Source organism: Oncorhynchus mykiss, chromosome 7 (assembly GCF_013265735.2).
Source record: "Oncorhynchus mykiss isolate Arlee chromosome 7, USDA_OmykA_1.1, whole genome shotgun sequence".
NCBI classification, from domain to species: Eukaryota; Metazoa; Chordata; class Actinopteri; order Salmoniformes; family Salmonidae; genus Oncorhynchus; species Oncorhynchus mykiss.
Genome location: NC_048571.1, coordinates 87,293,534 through 87,316,679, shown reverse-complemented (window position 1 = coordinate 87,316,679; position 23,146 = coordinate 87,293,534). Strand labels below are relative to the sequence as shown.

At 47.1% G+C, this 23,146-nt stretch overlaps 2 protein-coding genes across 4 annotated transcripts in view; one reads left to right on the top strand and one right to left on the bottom strand.

Annotated features, from left to right (window-relative positions):
• Positions 1 to 1,563: 1,563 nt before the first annotated feature.
• nol8 (nucleolar protein 8) lies at positions 1,564 to 22,716 on the bottom strand. 2 transcript variants are annotated; one of them, XM_036984289.1, is made up of 18 exons: positions 22,566 to 22,716; positions 21,671 to 21,818; positions 20,083 to 20,145; positions 19,848 to 19,926; positions 19,217 to 19,367; positions 18,888 to 18,956; positions 15,913 to 17,793; positions 15,164 to 15,304; positions 14,388 to 14,579; positions 13,901 to 14,026; positions 11,049 to 11,133; positions 10,760 to 10,901; positions 9,900 to 9,983; positions 7,950 to 8,254; positions 5,897 to 6,032; positions 3,551 to 3,612; positions 3,303 to 3,385; positions 1,564 to 2,349 (listed from the first exon to the last, which is right to left on the bottom strand). In XM_036984289.1, exons 2-18 carry the CDS (start codon positions 21,789 to 21,791, stop codon positions 2,290 to 2,292), a joined length of 3,780 nt encoding a protein of 1,259 aa, XP_036840184.1. In that variant the 5' UTR covers positions 21,792 to 21,818; positions 22,566 to 22,716; the 3' UTR covers positions 1,564 to 2,289. The 2 variants fall into 2 exon arrangements, with proteins under 2 accessions (XP_036840184.1, XP_036840183.1); XM_036984288.1 differs by having other exon boundaries at positions 22,454 to 22,684.
• LOC110528667 (centromere protein P) overlaps positions 22,714 to 23,146 on the top strand; it is a 179,863-nt gene continuing 179,430 nt past the window's right edge. The window contains exon 1 of one of the 2 annotated variants that reach the window (XM_021610800.2): positions 22,714 to 22,906. The gene's annotated coding sequence lies outside the window, so the exon portion shown is untranslated. Of the gene's footprint in view, positions 22,944 to 23,146 lie in introns of both variants that reach the window. The other variant, XM_021610799.2, reaches the window with a different exon arrangement.

The window sequence follows — 23,146 nt, the reverse complement described above, 5'->3', positions numbered from 1 at the left end:
ACTTTAACCAACACTTTTTATGGATATCTTTAAGAAATGGCTTTCTTCTTGCCACTCTTCCATAAAGGCCAGATTTGTGCAATATACGACTGATTGTTGTCCTATGGACAGAGTCTCCCACCTCAGCTGTAGATCTCTGCAGTTCATCCAGAGTGATCATGGGCCTCTTGGCTGCATCTCTGATCAGTCTTCTCCTTGTATGAGCTGAAAGTTTAGAGGGACGGCCAGGTCTTGGTAGATTTGCAGTGGTCTGATACTCCTTCCATTTCAATATTATCGCTTGCACAGTGCTCCTTGGGATGTTTAAAGCTTGGGAAATATTTTTGTATCCAAATCCGGCTTTAAACTTCTTCACAACAGTATCTCGGACCTGCCTGGTGTGTTCCTTGTTCTTCATGATGCTCTCTGCGCTTTTAACGGACCTCTGAGACGATCACAGTGCAGGTGCATTTATACGGAGACTTGATTACACACAGGTGGATTGTATTTATCATCATTAGTCATTTAGGTCAACATTGGATCATTCACACTTCTGGAGAGAGTTTGCTGCACTGAAAGTAAAGGGACTGAATAATTTTGCACGCCCAATTTTTCAGTTTTTGATTTGTTAAAAAAGTTTGAAATATCCAATAAATGTCGTTCCACTTCATGATTGTGTCCCACTTGTTGTTGATTCTTCACAAAAAAATACAGTTTTATATCTTTATGTTTGAAGCCTGAAATGTGGCAAAAGGTTGCAAAGTTCAAGGGGGCCGAATACTTTCGCAAGGCACTGTATATACACCAAGTGTCCAAAACATTAAGGACTGTAGCCTCTGTAGCCCGTGGCCTCTGTAGCCCGTGGCCTCTGTAGCCCGTGGCCTCTGTAGCCCGTGGCCTCTGTAGCCCGTGGCCTCTGTAGCCCGTGGCCTCTGTAGCCCGTGGCCTCTGTAGCCCGTGGCCTCTGTAGCCCGTGGCCTCCGTAGCCCGTGGCCTCCGTAGCCCGTGGCCTCTGTAGCCCGTGGCCTCCGTAGCTTGTGGCCTCCGTAGCCCCTGTGGCCTCCGTAGCCCGTGGCCTCCGTAGCCTCTGTGGCCTCCGTAGCCTCTGTAGCCTGTGGCCTCCGTAGCCTCTGTAGCCTGTGGCCTCCGTAGCCTGTGGCCTCCGTAGCCTGTGGCCTCCGTAGCCTGTGTAGCCTGTGGCCTCCGTGGCCTCCGTAGCCCGTGGCCTCCGTAGCCCGTGGCCTCCGTAGCCCGTGGCCTCCGTAGCCCGTGGCCTCCGTAGCCCGTGGCCTCCGTAGCCCGTGGCCTCCGTAGCCCGTGGCCTCCGTAGCCCGTGGCCTCTGTAGCCCGTGGCCTCTGTAGCCTGTGGCCTCTGTAGCCTGTGGCCTCTGTAGCCTGTGGCCTCTGTAGCCTGTGGCCTCCGTAGCCTGTGGCCTCCGTAGCCTGTGGCCACTGTTCACTCATTAGTAAAGAGAATAGAGAAAACACACTACTCACTAAAATTGTCCGTGGAAATCTCAAAATAACACAAAGTCCTTTCTCCACCCAGTGATCCAAAATGGCTTAAATAATAAAACCACAATCGAAAGATATTCTGAGTTTTAATTCTCCATAGAAAAAAAGAGACATAAATCAATTACAACCATGCAATTCTGTAGTACAGATCAGATTCACATCATTATGTAATGTAAATGGAGTTGGATCACTCCAGGGTGAAGTTTCCCCTCAGGTACAGATCTAGGGTCAGCTTCCCCTTCCCACAATCCTAATGTTAACAATTAGTGGGGGAAAATTCAAAAACTGACCCGAGACCAGCGTCTAGAGGCACCTTCAGTCTCCCTCACTCCAGGGTGAAGTTTCCCCTCAGGTACAGATCTAGGGTCAGCTTCCCCTTCCCACAATCCTAATGTTAACAATTAGTGGGGGAAAATTCAAAAACTGACCCGAGACCAGCGTCTAGGGGCACCTTCAGTCTCCCCACACCACCTCAAGGAAGTCAATAACACCATCTGAGGTAAAAACGACACGGCCCTGTCCCCTGGTGGTGGAAAATGGAGCTGGTTTTATTGGTAAACGGCCATGTCTCTTTATAAATTAAAACTAAACTATGCCGGTAACACGATTGCAGTTGGAGGTAAGAACTTAACATAATACAAAAAAAAAAGTACCATCCCTAAAGTCAGAATATGATTTGAAATGGTCTGGGGAGAAGTCTTGGCCACTAGCATGGTTGTTAGTCGAGTCGGGTAAGACGGTGTCAAACGAGAGGTCCTCTCTCTCTCTCTCTCTCAATGTCTTGTGGATCCCGTGTCAGTTTCTTTGGGAGGTTTTCAGCTTCCTTCTTGCATCCTTGTGTTTTTTACGGTACTCCTGGGGAAAAAACAAACATCAGAAAGACATTATCGTATACATTATTCTATATTGTATCCATGATTCTATATTTTATACATTATCGTATCCATGATTCTATATTGTATACATTATCGTATTCGTGAGTCTATATTGTATACATTATTGTATTCATGATTCTATATTGTATACATTATTGTATTCATGATTCTATATTGTATGCATTATTGTATTCATGAGTCTATATTGTATAGATTATCGTATTCATGATTCTATATTGTATACATTATCGTATTCATGATTCTTTATTGCATACATGATTCTATATTGTATACATTATCATATTCATGATTCTATATTGTATACATTATCATATTCATGATTCTATATTGTATAGATTATCGTATTAATTATTCTATATTGTATACATTATTCTATATTGTATAAATTATCGTATACATGATCATATACATGATTCTATATTGTATACATGATTCTATATTGTATACATTATTCTATATTGTATACATGATCATATACATGATTCTATATTGTATACATGATTCTATATTGTATACATTATTCTATATTGTATACATGATCATATACATGATTCTATATGGTATACATTATTCTATATTGTATACATTATCGTATACATTATTCTATATTGTATACATGATCACATACATGATTCTATATGGTATACATTATTCTATATTGTATACATTATCGTATACATTATTCTATATTGTATACATTATCGTATACATTATTCTATATTGTATACATTATCGTATACATACATAGGTACTTTTTTTTTGTTGCTTTACTGACAATCATTATTTTACAAAGGAATCCTTTTTAGTTATATTGAAAATTCTTAATTAATGTAATTTGACAGCAATGATTTACTAAAAGTAACTGTAGAATAGGTTTAAGTCCATTACAGTGTCAGACAGACAGGGCCTGACCTCTATGAGTCCCGTCCTCTTCTCCTCCCACATCTCCCTTTGGTCCTCCAGCTTGGATGACCTGCAGAACGCTTTAGGCCCCTCTGATTGGACAAAACAAAAGTGTCATGTTGATATTGTGATTATATGTTTTTAATACTTTTAAAAACATTTTTTTTTTTATGTTGAAATTTTAAAACAAAGTTCCCTTAGCCCCCAAAAAAAGAAAAGAGAGAGTGTTGTGACTGTGAAAAAAGGCCTAACGTTACCTTTTAACCGTTCATCGTCGAGCCGGAAAAAGAAGAAAGCTTTCTTCGACGCCAGCGGCTCTCTAATGAACAGAAACAAACAGTTAACAAAGTCAATACACTGGCAGCACTGGCAAAGCAACCCATCTAATACCATCATAATCAATAGGCAAAGCAACCCATCTAATACCATCATAATCAATAGTCAAAGCAACCCATCATAATCAATAGGCAAAGCAACCCATCATAATCAATAGGCAAAGCAATCCATCTAATACCATCATAATCAATAGGCAAAGCAACCCATCTAATACCATCATAATCAATAGTCAAAGCAACCCATCATAATCAATAGGCAAAGAAACCCATCTAATACCATCATAATCAATAGGCAAAGCAACCCATCATAATCAATAGTCAAAGCAACCCATCTAATACCATCATAATCAATAGGCAAAGCAACCCATCTAATACCATCATAATCAATAGTCAAAGCAACCCATCATAATCAATAGGCAAAGCAACCCATCATAATCAATAGGCAAAGCAATCCATCTAATACCATCATAATCAATAGGCAAAGCAACCCATCTAATACCATCATAATCAATAGTCAAAGCAACCCATCATAATCAATAGGCAAAGAAACCCATCTAATACCATCATAATCAGGGGGCCTAACCGCGTCGACACGGGTAAACGGGGGCCTAACCGCGTCGACACGGGTAAACGGGGGCCTAACCGCGTCGACAGGGGTAAACGGGGGCCTAACCGCGTCGACAGGGGTAAACGGGGGCCTAACCGCGTCGACAGGGGTAAACGGGGGCCTAACCGCGTCGACAGGGGTAAACGGGGGCCTAACCGCGTCGACACGGGTAAACGGGGGCCTAACCGCGTCGACAGGGGTAAACGGGGGCCTAACCGCGTCGACACGGGTAAACGGGGGCCTAACCGCGTCGACACGGGTAAACGGGGGCCTAACCGCGTCGACACGGGTAAACGGGGGCCTAACCGCGTCGACACGGGTAAACGGGGGCCTAACCGCGTCGACACGGGTAAACGGGGGCCTAACCGCGTCGACACGGGTAAACGGGGGCCTAACCGCGTCGACACGGGTAAACGGGGGCCTAACCGCGTCGACACGGGTAAACGGGGGCCTAACCGCGTCGACACGGGTAAACGGGGGCCTAACCGCGTCGACACGGGTAAACGGGGGCCTAACCGCGTCGACACGGGTAAACGGGGGCCTAACCGCGTCGACACGGGTAAACGGGGGCCTAACCGCGTCGACACGGGTAAACGGGGGCCTAACCGCGTCGACACGGGTAAACGGGGGCCTAACCGCGTCGACACGGGTAAACGGGGGCCTAACCGCGTCGACACGGGTAAACGGGGGCCTAACCGCGTCGACACGGGTAAACGGGGGCCTAACCGCGTCGACACGGGTAAACGGGGGCCTAACCGCGTCGACACGGGTAAACGGGGGCCTAACCGCGTCGACACGGGTAAACGGGGGCCTAACCGCGTCGACACGGGTAAACGGGGGCCTAACCGTGTCGACACAGGTAAACGGGGGCCTAACCGTGTCGACACAGGTAAACGGGGGCCTAACCGTGTCGACACAGGTAAACGGGGGCCTAACCGTGTCGACACAGGTAAACAGGGGCCTAACTGTGTCGATACAGGTAAACAGGGGCCTAACTATCGATACAGGTAAACGGGGGCCTAACCGTGTCGATACAGGTAAACGGGGGTCTAACCGGGACCTTACACAGGTAAACGGGGGCCTAACCGGGACCTTACACAGGTAAACGGGGGCCTAACCGGGTCGACACAGGTAAACGGGGGCCTAACTGTGTCGATACAGGTAAACGGGGGCCTAACTATCGATACAGGTAAACGGGGGCCTAACCGTGTCGATACAGGTAAACAGGGGCCTAACCGTGTCGATACAGGTAAACAGGGGCCTAACCGTGTCGATACAGGTAAACAGGGGCCTAACCGTGTCGATACAGGTAAACGGGGGCCTAACTGTGTTGACACAGGTAAACGGGGGCCTAACTGTGTCGACACAGGTAAACAGAGGCCTAACCGTGTCGATACAGGTAAACAGGGGCCTAACCATGTCGATACAGGTAAACGGGGGCCTAACTGTGTCGATACAGGTAAACGGGGGCCTAACTGTGTCGATACAGGTTAACAGGGGCCTAACTGTGTTGACACAGGTAAACAGGGGCCTAACTATCGATACAGGTAAACAGGGACCTAACTATCGATACAGGTAAACAGGGACATATTACTCGATGTTTGATGTTACTCTGAAGCTGTAAGTAGTTAATAAAAAGACAAGTGGCTATAAGGTATTACTCTGTGGGTGTAGTGGTGTCAGTCTGTTCCTTGGCCTCCTCTTCCTCCTCCTCCTCCTCATCACTGCTGTCCTGGAAACGAGGGTCCACCTGCCATGACACCTTGGCCCCCTTGAGCGTCTCGATACGGTACTCCTCTGGAGAGGGACAACCAGAGACAGATATAGACACTAAACTTGACGTCAAAGATCACGCCACTGCTGTGTGTACTGACAACTGGCAGGTGTGGGGCTAGGGGGTCAGACCAGAGGAAAAACATGGGGGTCAGACCAGAGGAAAAACATGGGGGTCAGACCAGAGGAAAAACATGGGGGTCAGACCAGAGGAAAAACCCAGGGGGTCAGACCAGAGGAAAAACATGGGGGTCAGACCAGAGGAAAAACCCAGGGGGTCAGACCAGAGGAAAAACCCAGGGGGTCAGACCAGAGGAAAAACCCAGGGGGTCAGACCAGAGGAAAAACCCAGGGGGTCAGACCAGAGGAAAAACCCAGGGGGTCAGACCAGAGGAAAAACCCAGGGGGTCAGACCAGAGGAAAAACCCAGGGGGTCAGACCAGAGGAGAAACCCAGGGGGTCAAACCAGAGGAAAAACATGGGGGTCAGACCAGAGGAAAAACATGGGGGTCAGACCAGAGGAAAAACCCAGGGGGTCAGACCAGAGGAAAAACATGGGGGTCAGACCAGAGGAAAAACATGGGGGTCAGACCAGAGGAAAAACATGGGGGTCAGACCAGAGGAAAAACCCAGGGGGTCAGACCAGAGGAAAAACATGGGGGTCAGACCAGAGGAAAAACCCAGGGGGTCAGACCAGAGGAAAAACATGGGGGTCAGACCAGAGGAAAAACATGGGGGTCAGACCAGAGGAGAAACATGGGGGTCAGACCAGAGGAGAAACATGGGGGTCAGACCAGAGGAAAAACCCAGGGGGTCAGACCAGAGGAAAAACCCAGGGGGTCAGACCAGAGGAAAAACATGGGGGTCAGACCAGAGGAAAAACCCAGGGGGTCAGACCAGAGGAAAAACCCAGGGGGTCAGACCAGAGGAAAAACCCAGGGGGTCAGACCAGAGGAAAAACCCAGGGGGTCAGACCAGAGGAAAAACCCAGGGGGTCAGACCAGAGGAAAAACCCAGGGGGTCAGACCAGAGGAAAAACCCAGGGGGTCAGACCAGAGGAAAAACCCAGGGGGTCAGACCAGAGGAAAAACCCAGGGGGTCAAACCAGAGGAAAAACCCAGGGGGTCAGACCAGAGGAAAAACCCAGGGGGTCAGACCAGAGGAAAAACCCAGGGGGTCAGACCAGAGGAAAAACCCAGGGGGTCAGACCAGAGGAAAAACCCAGGGGGTCAGACCAGAGGAAAAACCCAGGGGGTCAGACCAGAGGAAAAACCCAGGGGGTCAGACCAGAGGAAAAACCCAGGGGGTCAGACCAGAGGAAAAACCCAGGGGGTCAGACCAGAGGAAAAACCCAGGGGGTCAGACCAGAGGAAAAACCCAGGGGGTCAGACCAGAGGAAAAACCCAGGGGGTCAGACCAGAGGAGAAACATGGGGGTCAGACCAGAGGAAAAACCCAGGGGGTCAGACCAGAGGAAAAACCCAGGGGGTCAGACCAGAGGAAAAACCCAGGGGGTCAAACCAGAGGAAAAACCCAGGGGGTCAGACCAGAGGAGAAACACAGGGGGTCAGACCAGAGGAGAAACAGGGGGTCAGACCAGAGGAGAAACAGGGGGTCAGACCAGAGGAGAAACAGGGGGTCAGACCAGAGGAGACCCAGGGGGTCAGACCAGAGGAGACCCAGGGGGTCAGACCAGAGGAGACCCAGGGGGTCAGACCAGAGGAAAAACCCAGGGGGTCAGACCAGAGGAAAAACCCAGGGGGTCAGACCAGAGGAGACCCAGTAATGGGCCATCACATGGTCATAAATGGTCCTGTGTAATGAGATTGAACAGAGGAAGATGCTGTTTACAGAACGCCAAGACTTGACCGGCAAGAGCAAAGACAGCTGGTTGCATTAACAGCAGAAAAGGAAACGTAAACACACAAGTACAGTCCATTACCTTTTTCAGTGGTGGTGTCGGCTGCCGTGTCACCCCCAAAGAACGAGAACTTGAAGCCTGACGATGCCTCTCCCTCATTGGTTGACAGGTGAGATGACACCATCACTGGATCGACTGCCATAGGCTGACTGGTCTCTTCCTCTTCTTTATCCCAGGCCACATTCTCCTCCTCCTCCTCCTCCGTTTTCTCCTCCTTGGAGGTTCCAAACACCTCCTTCAGATCCATGGACACATCGTAATACATCTCCCTGGAGACCTCTGGCAGCTTCTCCGCCTCCTCCCGCTTCTTCTTCCTTGCCAGTTTACTGTGATTAACACATGGGACAAGAACAACTCAGTAAAACATGGTCCTCACCTTCCTACGGCGCCGCACCTGATCGCTGCACCTACTATGTTTTTAATGATTTCTAAATTGGTAGTTACAGTCTTGTCTCATCGCTGTAACTACCGAACGGACTCGGGAGAGGCGAAGGTCGAGAGCCACGCGTCCTCTGAAACGCGACCCTGCCAAGCCGCACTGCTTCTTGACGCACTGCTCGCTTAAATCAAATCAAATGTATTTATATAGCCCTTCGTACATCAGCTGATATATCAAAGTGCTGTAACAGAAACCCAGCCTAAAACCCCAAACAGCAAGCAATGCAGGTGTAGGAGCACAATTGCTTAACCCCGGAAGCCAGCTGCACCAATGTGTCGGAGGAAACATCGTACACCTGGCGACCGTGTCAGCGTGCACTGCGCCCGGCCCGCCACAAGAGTCGCTGGTGCGCAACGGGACAAGGACATCCCGACCGGCCCAAACCCTCCCCTAACCCGGACGACGCTGGGACAAACCCTCCCCTAACCCGGACGACGCTGGGCCAAGACCTCCTCTAACCTGGACGACGCTGGGACAAACCCTCCCCTAACCCGGACGACGCTGGGACAAACCCTCCCCTAACCGGGACGACGCTGGGACAAACCCTCCCCTAACCCGGACGACGCTGGGCCAAGACCTCCTCTAACCTGGACGACGCTGGGACAAACCCTCCCCTAACCCGGACCACGCTGGGCCAAACCCTCCCCTAACCTGGACGACGCTGGGCCAAACCCTCCCCTAACCCAGACGACGCTGGGCCAAACCCTCCCCTAACCCAGACGACGCTGGGCCAAACCCTCCCCTAACCCGGACGACGCTGGGCCAAACCCTCCCCTAACCCGGACGACGCTGGGCCAAACCCTCCCCTAACCTGGACGACGCTGGGCCAAACCCTCCCCTAACCTGGACGACCCTCCCCTAACCCGGACGACGCTGGGACAAACCCTCCCCTAACCTGGACGACGCTGGGCCAAACCCTCCCCTAACCCGGACGAGGCTGGGCCAAACCCTCCCCTAACCTGGACGACGCTGGGACAATTGCGGGCCGCCTCATGGGTCTCCAAGTTGCGGCCTGGCTGCGACACAGACTGGGATCGTACCCGGGTCTGTAGTGACGCCTCTAGCACTGCGATGCAGTGTCTTAGACCGCTGCCCAACTCAGGAGGCCCCATGTACCTTACAGTATTTAGTTTGTACAAGGATGATGTTCAAAGGCAGACTCTGTGATAGTAACAGGGTATCTTTCTGTAAAGACAGAAGGAGAAACACAGTGTACTCTTCATCTATCATTACTTTGTGCATAGGAGGCTGGGCTACTTGGCGCGTAGGAGGCTGGGCTACTTGGCGCGTAGGAGGCCGGGCTACTTGGCTCGTAGGAGGGCTGGGCTACTTGGCGCGTAGGAGGCTGGGCTACTTGGCGCAAAGAATCACTGTTTGTACATACAGGAAACTTTTGTAATGAAAACATTTGACTTAATTTAAAAAGAAAATGCATAAGGGCTTTTTGGTCCAGAACTACAAACCAAATTAGATTTCCTGATTCTCCTTTTGTTACTATGACAACGGGCTATTTGTTCTTACGAAGCGGCTACCTGTCTTTCTTGGGCTTGTCCTTCTTAGTTTCAAAAGCAGCGTGCTCCTCTTTGGTTGGGTCATACTGCAACGCTGAGATATCTCTGCAACAACAGAAGAAAAAACATTACAACATGCTGTGAAAATACAAAACAGAAGATTAGACTTCAGAGCCATCTTGCCCTCATACAGTAATCTGACCTCAACATTCGACAGACAGGCTGACAAACAGACAAACAGAAAACTCAGGGTGTCGACAGACTGTTGAAATTAGACTAACAGACACAACTCTTAGTGTTATGCAAACAGTGTCTGAAATGGCATTCGATTCCCTATATAGTGCACTACTGTTGACCAGGGGCCCTATAGCGCACTACTGTTGACCAGGGGCCCTATAGCGCACTACTGTTGACCAGGGGCCCCATAGCGCACTACTGTTGACCAGGGGCCCCATTGCGCACTACTGTTGACCAGGGGCCCCATAGTGCACTACTGTTGACCAGGGGCCCCATAGTGCACTACTGTTGACCAGGGGCCCTACAGTGCACTAGAATCCTATATAGGGAACAGGGGCCCTACAGTGCACTAGAACCCTATACAGGGAACAGGGGCCCCATAGCGCACTACTGTTGACCAGGGGCCCTATAGTACACCACTGTTGACCAGGGGCCCCATAGTGCACTACTGTTGACCAGGGGCCCTACAGTGCACTAGAACCCTATACAGGGAACAGGGCCCCCATAGCGCACTACTGTTGACCAGGGGCCCTATAGTACACCACTGTTGACCAGGGGCCCTACAGTGCACTAGAACCCTATATAGGGAACAGGGTTTTCAGACACCGTTCTAGTGACATGAACTCCAGTGAGTTCTGACTGACCTGAACGTCTTGCCCTTAGCTGTGGGTTTATTAGGGTCAGAGGGTTGTACGTTGATGTTGAGGAGATTATTTAAGATGTCTAGACTTTTCTTCTTCTCCTCTACCAGCTCACACTCTCTCTCCGGCTGAGACGACTCCATCTCTGTCAAGGGGAAAAATAAAAAATAGTCAATAAAAATCAAACCCATAAGAGTACTGATTAAAAGGCAGAGTCCGATGTAGAGAGGGTTTAGGAACGGGATTTTCAGAGAGAAAGAACCGTCCAATAAGGACAGTCGATCTGCCTCACCTGGTTCGTCGTCGTCACTGTCAATAAACCTGTGATCCATCTGGAAACGCTCATCTGTTCCAAACCTCGACTGCAGTTGCATGAGCTACAAACAATTTTTAATAAAATAAGTTTGTAAGGAAAAATAATAGAAAGGTAGTATATAATATATACACACACATACATATACATATATATATATATATATATATATATATATGCCTTGCGAAAGTATTCTTCTATATATACATACATATATATATATATATATGTATATTCAGTTTTTGATTTGTTAAAAAAGTTTGAAATATCCAATAAATGTCGTTCCACTTCATGATTGTGTCCCACTTGTTGTTGATTCTTCACAAAAAAATACAGTTTTATATCTTTATGTTTGAAGCCTGAAATGTGGCAAAAGGTCGCAAAGTTCAAGGGGGCCGAATACTTTCGCAAGGCACTGTATATATATATATATATATATATATATATATATATATATATATATATATATATATATATATATTACACACACACACACACACACACACACACACACACACACTGCTCAAAAAAATAAAGGGAACACTAAAATAACACATCCTAGATCTGAATGAATGAAATATTCTTATTAAATACTTTTTTCTTTACATAGTTGAATGTGCTGACAACAAAATCACACAAAAATTATCAATGGAAATCAAATTTATCAACCCATGGAGGTCTGGATTTGGAGTCACACTCAAAATTAAAGTGGAAAACCACACTACAGGCTGATCCAACTTTGATGTAATGTCCTTAAAACAAGTCAAAATGAGGCTCAGTAGTGTGTGTGGCCTCCACGTGCCTGTATGACCTCCCTACAACGCCTGGGCATGCTCCTGATGAGGTGGCGGATGGTCTCCTGAGGATCTCCTCCCAGACCTGGACTAAAGCATCCACCAACTCCTGGACAGTCTGTGGTGCAACGTGGCATTGGTGGATGGAGCGAGACATGATGTCCCAGATGTGCTCAATTGGATTCAGGTCTGGGGAACGGACGGACCAGTCCATAGCATCAATGCCTTCCTCTTGCAGGAACTGCTGACACACTCCAGCCACATGAGGTCTAGCATTGCCTTGCATTAGGAGGAACCCAGGAGGAACCCAGGGCCAACCGCACCAGCATATGGTCTCACAAGGGGTCTGAGGATCTCATCTCGGTACCTAATGGCAGTCAGGCTACCTCTGGCGAGTACATGGAGGGCTGTGCAGCCCCCCAAAGAAATGCCACCCCACACCATGACTGACCCACCGCCAAACCGGTCATGCTGGAGGATGTTGCAGGCAGCAGAACGTTCTCCACGGCGTCTCCAGACTGTCACGTCTGTCACATGTGCTCAGTGTGAACCTGCTTTCATCTGTGAGGAGCACAGGGCACCAGTGGCGAATTTGCCAATCTTGGTGTTCTCTGGCAAATGCCAAACGTCCTGCACGGTGTTGGGCTGTAAGCACAACCCCCACCTGTGGACGTCGGGCCCTCATACCACCCTCATGGAGTCTGTTTCTGACCGTTTGAGCAGACACATGCACATTTGTGGCCTGCTGGAGGTCATTTTGCAGGGCTCTGGCAGTGCTCCTCCTGCTCCTCCTTGCACAAAGGTGGAGGTAGCGGTCCTGCTTCTGGGTTGTTGCCTTCCTACGGCCTCCTCCACCTCTCCTGATGTACTGGCCTGTCTCCTGGTAGCGCCTCCATGCTCTGGACACTACGCGGCCAGACACAGCAAACCTTCTTGCCACAGCTCGTATCGATGTGCCATCCTGGATGAGCTGCACTACCTGAGCCACTTGTGTGGGTTGTAGACTCCGTCTCATGTTGTAGACTCCGTCTCATGCTACCACTAGTACATCTCTCCGGATAAGAGAGTCAGTTAAATGACTCACTGACTGTACATATCTCCGGATAAGAGAGTCAGCTAAATGACTCACTGACCGTACATCTCTCCGGATAAGAGAGTCAACTAAATGACTCACTGACCGTACATCTCTCCGGATAAGAGAGTCAGCTAAATGACTCACTGACTGTACATCTCTCCGGATAAGAGAGTCAGCTAAATGACTCACTGACCGTACATCTCTCCGGATAAGAGAGTCAGCTAAATGACTCACTGACCGTACATCTCTCCGGATAAGAGAGTCAGCTAAATGACTCACTGACCGTACATCGAGTCAGCTAAATGACTCACTGACTGTACATCTCTCCGGATCAGTCTAATGTCAACAGTCTGAAATGTGTCTAATGTCAACAGTCTAATGTCAACAGTCTGAAATGTGTCTAATGTCAACAGTCTAATGTCAACAGTCTGAAATGTGTCTAATGTCAACAGTCTAATGTCAACAGTCTAATGTCAACAGTCTAATGTCAACAGTCTAATGTCAACAGTCTAATGTCAACAGTCTAATGTCAACAGTCTAACGTCAACAGTCTAACGTCAACAGTCTAATGTCAACAGTCTAACGTCAACAGTCTAACGTCAACAGTCTAATGTCAACAGTCTAACGTCAACAGTCTAATGTCAACAGTCTAATGTCAACAGTCTAATGTCAACAGTCTAATGTCAGTCTAACGTCAACAGTCTAATGTCAACAGTCTAATGTCAACAGTCTAATGTCAACAGTCTGAAATGTGTCTAATGTCAACAGTCTAATGTCAACAGTCTAATGTCAACAGTCTAATGTCAACAGTCTAATGGCAACAGTCTAATGGCAACAGTCTAATGGCAACAGTCTAATGGCAACAGTCTAATGGCAACAGTCTGAAATGTGTCTAATGTCAACAGTCTGAAATGTGTCTGATGTCAGTAGCCAGCCAGACAACTGTTGTAAAACCAGCTCACCTTCGCTCCAGCTTTTCCTTCAAACTGAGGTTTAATCTGGAACCTGTCCCCATCCTTCTCCTCCTCATCATCATCATCATCATCCTCGTCGTCAAACAGGTTGCTGCCCGCCAGCTTCTTATATTCCTGAAACAGGTAACAGCTAAAAATGTATATGTGAAACAACCATACAGCCTGATCTCAGATTACCAGCCTGGGTACAAGTCTGTTTGTGCCATCATGCCAGTCTTTCTGATGCCAAACAGGGGTGTGGCATGATGGCACAATAAGACCGGTAGCCAGGCTAGTCAAACAACAGATATGAGACCACGCTACCAATCATGTGTTTACTATGGTAGATAAGATGTTGAATAAAAACAGTTTCTTCACAGGGTCGTAACAGAAATCCATTCAAACGCTCAGGTTACGGGATGTTGTTTTGCCGTGATCCAACGACTTTAATATTAGTTCACGGTTGTAACAATGCCCCCCCCAAAAAAACAATTACCCTGTCTTTAAGGTCTGGCTTTCCTCGAGCTGGTGATTCTTCATCACTAGAGTCTTCCTCATCAGACTGGCTGTCCTGGAACAGTGTCTTCTTGGGGTTGGGAGGTACATGGGAAGTATGTTCTTCCTCGTTGCCATCCTCTCCCTCATCAGAGCTGAACTTGATGTGGTGTTTCCCATTAGCAGCTGAATCCTTGACCGAAAAACACCGTGAAATTGGTGAGGAAAGTCTGACAAAAATCATTTTCTTCTTTTGTTGAAATATTTACATGACCACATAGCAGAGTTAAGAACCAACAATAAAGACATTAACAAACAAAACAATGTGTCAAAGACAAATATCCCACTGAGTTGGGTGTACATTCAACAGGCTCTCACAGTCTTCAGGACATTTACATCAAAGTTGGATCAGCCTGTAGAGTGGTTTTTCCACTTTTAATTTTGAGTGTGACTCCAAATCCAGACCTCCATGGGTTGATAAATTTGATTTCCATTGATAATTTTTTCATTCATTCAGATCTAGGATGTGTTATTTTAGTGTTCCCTTTATTTTTTTGAGCAGTGTATATACACACCCCAGACTATAGAGTACTACGTGTTAAGATATCACAACAGTCATCAACAAGCCGATAGCCACCCCCAGATAACAACATAAGAGGACATAAGCAGCAATAGCACTCCTTACTGGTGGCTCTGACCAGGAGTAGAGCCTTGTACTGTACTGTGTTGTTGTTACTTGTATGTGTGTGACAGAGTGTCATGCCACCAGTGACTTACCAGTTTAGCCAGAGCCTCCTGGATGAGCTTCTTCTGTAGTTCAGCCTCCTTCTGCCTCTGTTCCTGAGCAGCTAGGCGTTTTTGGTTGTCCTGTTGCTTAGCATCTATAACCCCACCAGCAGTCTGGGGCTTCTTAGACACCTGCAACGATTAATACATCTGATCAACACTTTCTTCAACATGCATGCATTTACCCAGGTAGGTTAGGGTAGGCTACTGACATAAGAGATTAAAAACAAATACAAGGCACTAAAAGAACAGAGAGAACGAGAGCACAGAGAGAGAGAGACAGAGAGAGACAGAGAGAGACAGAGACAGAGAGAGAGAGAGAGACAGAGAGAGAGAGAGAGAGACAGAGAGAGACAGAGAGAGAGAGAGACAGAGAGAGACAGAGAGAGAGAGAGACAGAGAGAGAGAGAGAGAGAGAGAGAGAACGAGAGCACAGAGAGCGAGAGAACGAGAGCACAGAGAGAGAGAACGAGAGCACAGAGAGAGAGAACGAGAGCACAGAGAGAGAGAACGAGAGCACAGAGAGAGAGAACGAGAGCACAGAGAGAGAGAACGAGAGCACAGAGAGAGAGAACGAGAGCACAGAGAGAGAGAACGAGAGCACAGAGAGAGAGAGAAAGAGAGAGCACAGAGAGAGAACAGAGAGAGAGAGAGAGCACAGAGAGAGAGAGCACAGAGAGAGAGAGAGCACAGAGAGAGAGAGAGCACAGAGAGAGAGAGAGCACAGAGAGAGAACAGACCTCAGCCTTTTGAGTATTTTTAGCAGGTACATCTTCCTCCATCTCTGACTCCACACTGGAGCACCCACTGCTGCTGGACGTAGAGCTGGCCGCTGGGACGGACTTCTTCTCTGCCTCGGCTTTCGAAGTCGTTTTCCGTCTGAGGGCTGGTGACTTGGTTGTATCTTCACTGTCCGAGCTGCTAGGAGGACGAGTTTTAGTTTTAGTGCCTTTCGTTTCTAAGGGTTTTGACACAGTCTTGGCGTCATCCTCTGAGAGTACTAATCTGTCACGTTTCTGTTTCTTAGTGGACGTCTTCATTTTTCCGTCCTCCTCAACTTGTCTTTTTAGACTTTGTGGCGATGTGGCTAAGAGAGCCTTGGTCCCCTGGAAAGCAGGAAGAGATGTTGACGGATTTGTTTTCTTCTTCCCCTTCTTCTTCTTCTTCTCTCTCACCTCGTCGCTGTTGTCCTCTTCAAAGATGGCCGCCAGAATCTCCTCCGGTGTGTTGCCATTTCCCGTCTTAGCCAGCGGTACAGGAGCCTCAGAGGCAGTAGCCCTGGGTTCCATCCCTAGCACCTCAGACACTCGGTTTGGTCCAGGTTGTTGTGAATCAGATCCCGGATCGTCGTCGTCGTCGTCACTGTCCAAGCCTTTCAAAAACGATTCTTTAACCAGCTGCTGCAGATCGTCCAGTGAAAACTCCAACCTCTGACAGTTAGTAAACATGGCTTCGTATTCGGAATCGGCGCTAGCCTCAGATGTACCTTCACTTGATTCACTATCGTCAGATGATAATTCTGAAGGAGGGGTCTTCTTTTTAGAGACAACCTTCTTGCCGGTCTTTTGGGCTTTTGAAGAGTCAGAATCACTCTCTTCTTCCGAATCATCATCATCATCATCATCATCAGATTCTGAAGGGGTAGTGGATTTCTCAATAGCCTTTTTCTTAGGGAGGACGCTATAAGTCCTTTTGGCTTTTGAAGAGTAGGAATCTTCACGCTCTTCTTCCGAGTCATCATCCTCACCATCACCACTATCACTCTCTGGCGAAGGGGTCTTCTTTATAGGGGAGACTTTCTTTACAGCCTTTTTAGGGAGGACTTTGTTAGCCTTTTCAGGGAGGACTTTGTTAGCCTTTTCAGGGAGGACTTTGTTAGCCTTTTCAGGGAGGACTTTGTTAGCCTTTTCAGGGAGGACTTTGTCTGTTTCTAGGTTGTTGGTTTGCTTATTCACCTCAGCTTTCTCTTGTGTTTTACTGACCTCGGGCAGTTGGTCCTGCTTGGTACCACTGGGTGTTTTTCTGCAGTTGAGGATCTCATCAGTATCAGCTGAGTCATAATCCTCCTCGTTCTTCCCAGAAGACCCCCCTGGAAGCTGGCAGACATCTTTAATCTTCTGCTGGGTAAGGAATGTTCTGGGTATGTAGTTATCGCCTACCACCTCCAGGTTGTCTTCATCCTCCTCTACTACCGGGCCGTCCACCGGGGTACTCCGCTGTGCCAACGTCCTAATGTTCCCATCCGAGTCATCGCCACTGTCAAAAACACACACAGAGGTCTGCGTCTGGAGTTTCTTAGAGACCGGTGTCTGTTTAGGTTTAGTTGGAGGTCTGGTTTCGCCGTTAGACTTCAGAACCGTTGAACCTTTCTCCGAGGTCCGACAGGACTTCACACGGTCGGACTGTCCGTTTGCAACGACTTGGTTCGGACGGTCTTTCTTCTTTTTAGCAAGTGGTTTTTTCTGCGGCGGGAACTCTCCTCTCCTCTTCTTACTGATGTCGTCGTCGCCGCCTGATATTTCCCACGTCAGTTGGGACACGGGCGTCGGGTCTGGAACCTCGGCGGAACTCTCTAGTTTCTTGATGTTGTGGCTGTGTTTCGACGGATCATACTTGATGAAGTGATGCTGGAGTCAAGGGGAACATTCTGTTTTTTGAGACAATTAAAATAAATAAATATTTGTCACATGCGCCGAATACAACAGGTGTAGTTTTTTTTAAAATTAGTTTTATTTATTTAACCTTTATTTAACTAGGCAAGTCAGTTAATTAAGAACAAATTCTTATTTTCAATGACGGCCTAGGAACAGTGGGTTAACTGCCTGTTCAGAGGCAGAACGACAGATTTGTACCTTGTCAGCTCGGGGATATGAACTTGCAACCTTTCGGTTACGCGTCCAACGCTCTAACCACTAGGCTACCCTGCCGCCCCTAGTTAGGTAGACCTTACCGTAAAATGCTTACTTACAAGACCTTAACCAACAATGCAGATTAAATTATTATTAAAAAAAGTTATATATATAGAAATAAAAATTATGACAAGGTTATATACAGGGGGTACCGGTACCAAGTCAATGTGCGGGGGTGCAGGTTAGTCGAGCTAATATGTACATGTAGGTAGCAGGGGTAAAGTGACCCCATTTCAGGTAGTCTACGATCAGCTCTTTTGTCTTGCTCACGTTGAGGCAGAGATTGTTGTCCTGGCACCACGCGGCCAGGTTTCGGACCTCGTCCCTGTAGGCTGTCTCATCGTTGTCTGTGATCAGGCCTAACACCTTCGGCAAATTTAATGGTGTTGGAGTCGTGCGCTGCCAAGCAGTCGTGGGTGAACAGGGAGTACAGGAGGGGACTGAGCATGCACCCCTGGGGAGCTCCAGTGTTGAGGATCAGCGTGGCAGATGTGTTGCTAGCTACCCTCACCACCTGGGGGCAGCCCGTCAGGAAGTCCAGGATCCAGTTGCAGAGGGAGGTGTTTAGTCTCAGGGTCCTTAGCTTAGTGATGAGCTTTGTGGTGTTGAACGCTAAGCTGTTGTCAACGAACAGCTTTCTCACGGTTTAGAACTATATCGAGAAGATAAGCATCTGTAATAAAAAACAAACACCATCACTAAATGATGACCAGGTAACGAGACAATTTCTACTTTTACCACGTTTTTCTTTCTCTCTCTCCAGATTGGACCATGAAAAGGAAGCTTGGGAAATTTGAAAAGGATATCTTGTTCCTTCCTTGGCACTTGAGATTAAGAACCGGGAGGACTCGTCCAAATTTACTCACAACCCAATCCTAGAAAAAAGAACAATAATTGAGAAATAACACTAAAACATGGATGTTTTAAAAAAAAGATCACAGAACAGCCATTCAGTGCTGCATGTAATTCTCAGGTACAATAATAACCTGGTCTCAGATTGCTTTGCGTTGTGTTGTATGACCATTGTCGCACCACATGCCAATGACTATAGGAGTTGACACAGTCAGTACAAGTAAATCTGGCACCAGTCTAGTACAATAATAAAATACAGGCAAATACACACACACACACACACCTTGTGCCCAGGTATCTCTGTCCCAGGAACAGCTGCCTTCATGTGGAAGTTCTCCACTCCTGCCTCCTTCATTGACTCCACGAGTTTGTCTTTGTGGTTGACGCTTGGTGATTGGATCTTCTCTGCAGCTTCATGACGCTCCTGAGCTAATCTAGTAATAGAAAACAACATACACATCAATTCAAACATACTGTGTGATACGCAACAAGAGTTGGCCAACATTCCTTTTGAGGAGCTACACTCGTGCAGGACTCTGGACCAGCCCTTATCTTCGTTCCCCTTTCAGGACTTTGATTCGCTGAATGAAGTGTTAGAACAGGGCTGGAGCAAAAGCCTGCACACGTAGTAGAGTTCCAAAAGGCTGGTTGGCAACTTCTGATGTAGATACATCACGACGACTCTTGTTCAGAAGATACCCAGGCCTACAGATGACACTTGTTCAGAAGATACCCAGGCCTACAGACGACACTCGCTCAGAAGATACCCAGGCCTACAGACGAGACTCGCTCAGAAGATACCCAGGCCTACAGACGACAATTGTTCAGAAGATACCCAGGCCTACAGACGACACGTGTTCAGAAGATTAGGCCTACAGACGTTTGCAGTGAAACACAAATAGGAATATCCTTACTTCTGTAAGAAGGTTTCTCTGGCCTGCTCAATTTGTATTGTTCCACCTTTCCATTTGGACTTGTTCAACACAGTCATACCTAACAGGGACACAACAGGGACACAACAGGGACACAACAGGGACACAACAGGGACACAACAGGGACACAAAGACCGTTAGAAACAGAATTAATCATCGGACGTATCAGAATGTGTATATCATGTTTGAGAGAGCACTTAATAAAAAAGACACCTACATTTCTTAAAACCAGCATCAGTAATTTCTAAATTGATATATCCAAAGGTTTTATAAGGAACTCCTGTGGAAGAAGAACAGACAACACATCGTTACAAATGACAGTAAAACTGCTGTGGAAATACAATCAATGTCAGCACGGGGATGAGCCCTACGAAGCTCACTGTCACATATCAATGTCAGCACGGGGATTAGCCCTACGAAGCTCACTGTCACATATCAATGTCAGCACGGGGATTAGCCCTACGAAGCTCACTGTCACGTATCAATGTCAGCACGGGGATGAGCCCTACGAAGCTCGCCATCACATATCAATGTCAGCACGGGGATTAGCTCTACAAAGCTCACTGTCACATATCAATGTCAGCACGGGGATTAGCCCTACGAAGCTCACTGTCACATATCAATGTCAGCACGGGGATTAGCCCTACGAAGCTCACTGTCACATATCAATGTCAGCACGGGGATTAGCCCTACGAAGCTCACCGTCACATATCAATGTCAGCACGGGGATTAGCCCTACGAAGCTCACCGTCACGTATCAATGTCAGCACGGGGATTAGCCCTACGAAGCTCACTGTCACATATCAATGTCAGCACGGGGATTAGCCCTACGAAGCACACTGTCACATATCAATGTCAGCACGGGGATTAGCCCTACGAAGCACACTGTCACATATCAATGTCAGCACGGGGATTAGCCCTACGAAGCACACTGTCACATATCAATGTCAGCACGGGGATTAGCCCTACGAAGCTCGCCGTCACATATCAATGTCAGCACGGGGATTAGCCCTACGAAGCTCACTGTCACATATCAATGTCAGCACGGGGATTAGCCCTACGAAGCTCACCGTCACATATCAATGTCAGCACGGGGATTAGCCCTACGAAGCTCGCCGTCACATATCAATGTCAGCACGGGGATTAGCCCTACGAAGCTCGCGGTCACATATCAATGTCAGCACGGAAATCAGAGTGTGAGATTGGTACTCTGCTCTACTCAGCTCGTTTTCCCGCGTTGGAATCCGTAATCGATAGATGTTCTGATGAAAAGGGCATTGTTTGCATTGCAGAGCCCATGAAAGTATTCAAATCTAATTATTTGATGCTACCACCCACTTCTAAGTCCAAACCAAACATGAATTCCATGTTGTGTCTCTCTTATCACATTCACCGGTCTGTGTTTCACACCTGCTTGTTTAGCGAATCAGCCTTGCATTTGGGCAACATGCTGCAGTATACGGGAAGTAGAACGAAGCCTGAGCACCATGTATGACTTGGGAGGCTGGTGGCAGCATCAAACAATTCGATATAATACTTCCTTGGGCACCGCTCGGAGATGAAAGTGACCTTTCCATCAGAACAGTCTACCGATTATGGATACCTTCCACCGCGGGATACATGCTGCTAAAACAAGTGTTGCTACGCGTCGTGGCATAGCCACAAAGTTGTTGCTATAGATTGCCATTAGACTGTAATTTCATGAATTAAATAATTATTTTAAAGGTTTAATAAACTGGGCTAAACAGGGATATGATAATCACTGATCTGATCCTAGAAGATGTTGGGGTAGTGTGTGACCATACCTTCATCATCTCTCCGGGTCCGGAGTTCCACATCCTGAACATCACCAAATTTACCAAATCTGTCTTTCAGATCCTTTTGAGTGATGGTGTGGCTCAGGCCACCGATATATAGACGTTTCATGATGACTAACTCCTCAGATTGACAGATCTGTCAAAGAGAACACGGTAAAAACTTATCAGCTAGATAACTAAGTAAAGTCCTGCATGGCTAAAGCTAGGTGCAAGACCGATTGCACTATCAACTCTAGCGGACTAAACCTCACTATCTTAAAGTTGGTGAAGTTCATCATAAATTAACGGCGTGGAGCCGAGACCAGACTTTGTGGACTGTAGATCCGACTACATTAATTTGCCCAAGGTCAACACGTAAAATACATGATACAACTACCACATATGTTTGTCCTCTGTAGCTGTGTCCCCTTTTTTGTTTGCTGAAATCCATACTTTCTCAAACGTTTATTAAAATAGAACCACCTAGACTGTTTGCGCATTGCTTTTCAGCGCAAATGGCCGTGTTACAATTGAATCTCACCAAGGAAACAGTCGGTGGTCGTATTTGATTAGCAAGCAACCACAGAAGACAAACAGTTACAAGGTGGGCATTTAATATTTTTTTGGTTGTTTAAGTAATGACCTTGGGCAAAAACGATGTAATCGGAGCTAGATTCCACAAAGCATGGTATCGGCTCCACGCCGTTATTGAAGTTCAGAAACTTCCTTCACCGCGGAGTTGAATCCGTTTATATCAACACCAAACTCAACAGTACGCGTTGACATAAGTACCTTTGTTAACTGGACAAGTTGAACAAAATTGAGGCAGAAATCCAAGTGTGTAAAGTAACAGGTCAAATATATTAATCGATCCGAAATGAACATGTAATCAAAAACTGTTTACCTCGGCGTTGGAAATTCACACGCATCCAGATCGGTGGTACACGAAAAAGATTCCGGACACATTTGTGAACACGTGTGTTTAGTTCCGGGGTTTCATGGTTCCGCGTTGTGTCGTCGGGACTCTGGGGTTGTATTTCGGGGACGTTGGCTTTCTAAAATAAATAAATAAAATACTTATCACACAAGTATCATATCATTTAACTTCGCTATCGTGGTATTACCAATGTTGTTTGAGTTGACACAACGTTATGATCTTCTGAGATGTAATGTACCTCCGTTAATTTGAGCGTACGCAGATCCGTCCCACAACATTTATTCCGGAAGTCAGAAACAGCGCGAAAGGTTTGTTTTGAAACAGTATTTCAGAGGAGTCTGGCAGGTAAATTAGATCCACGTTGTCTTAAATCTGACAATACAGATGAGCTATCTGTGTTCAGTTAGCGAGTTCATCATGCTGAGTAACTAGTTCGTTTATCATTGATTAGATAAGTGTGAAAACTAACTATATGACGGGATATTTATGAGAATAGCAAGCTAGTTCTCTTCGTTGTTTTGCAAGAAGTTGCCACTCAAAAAACCCTT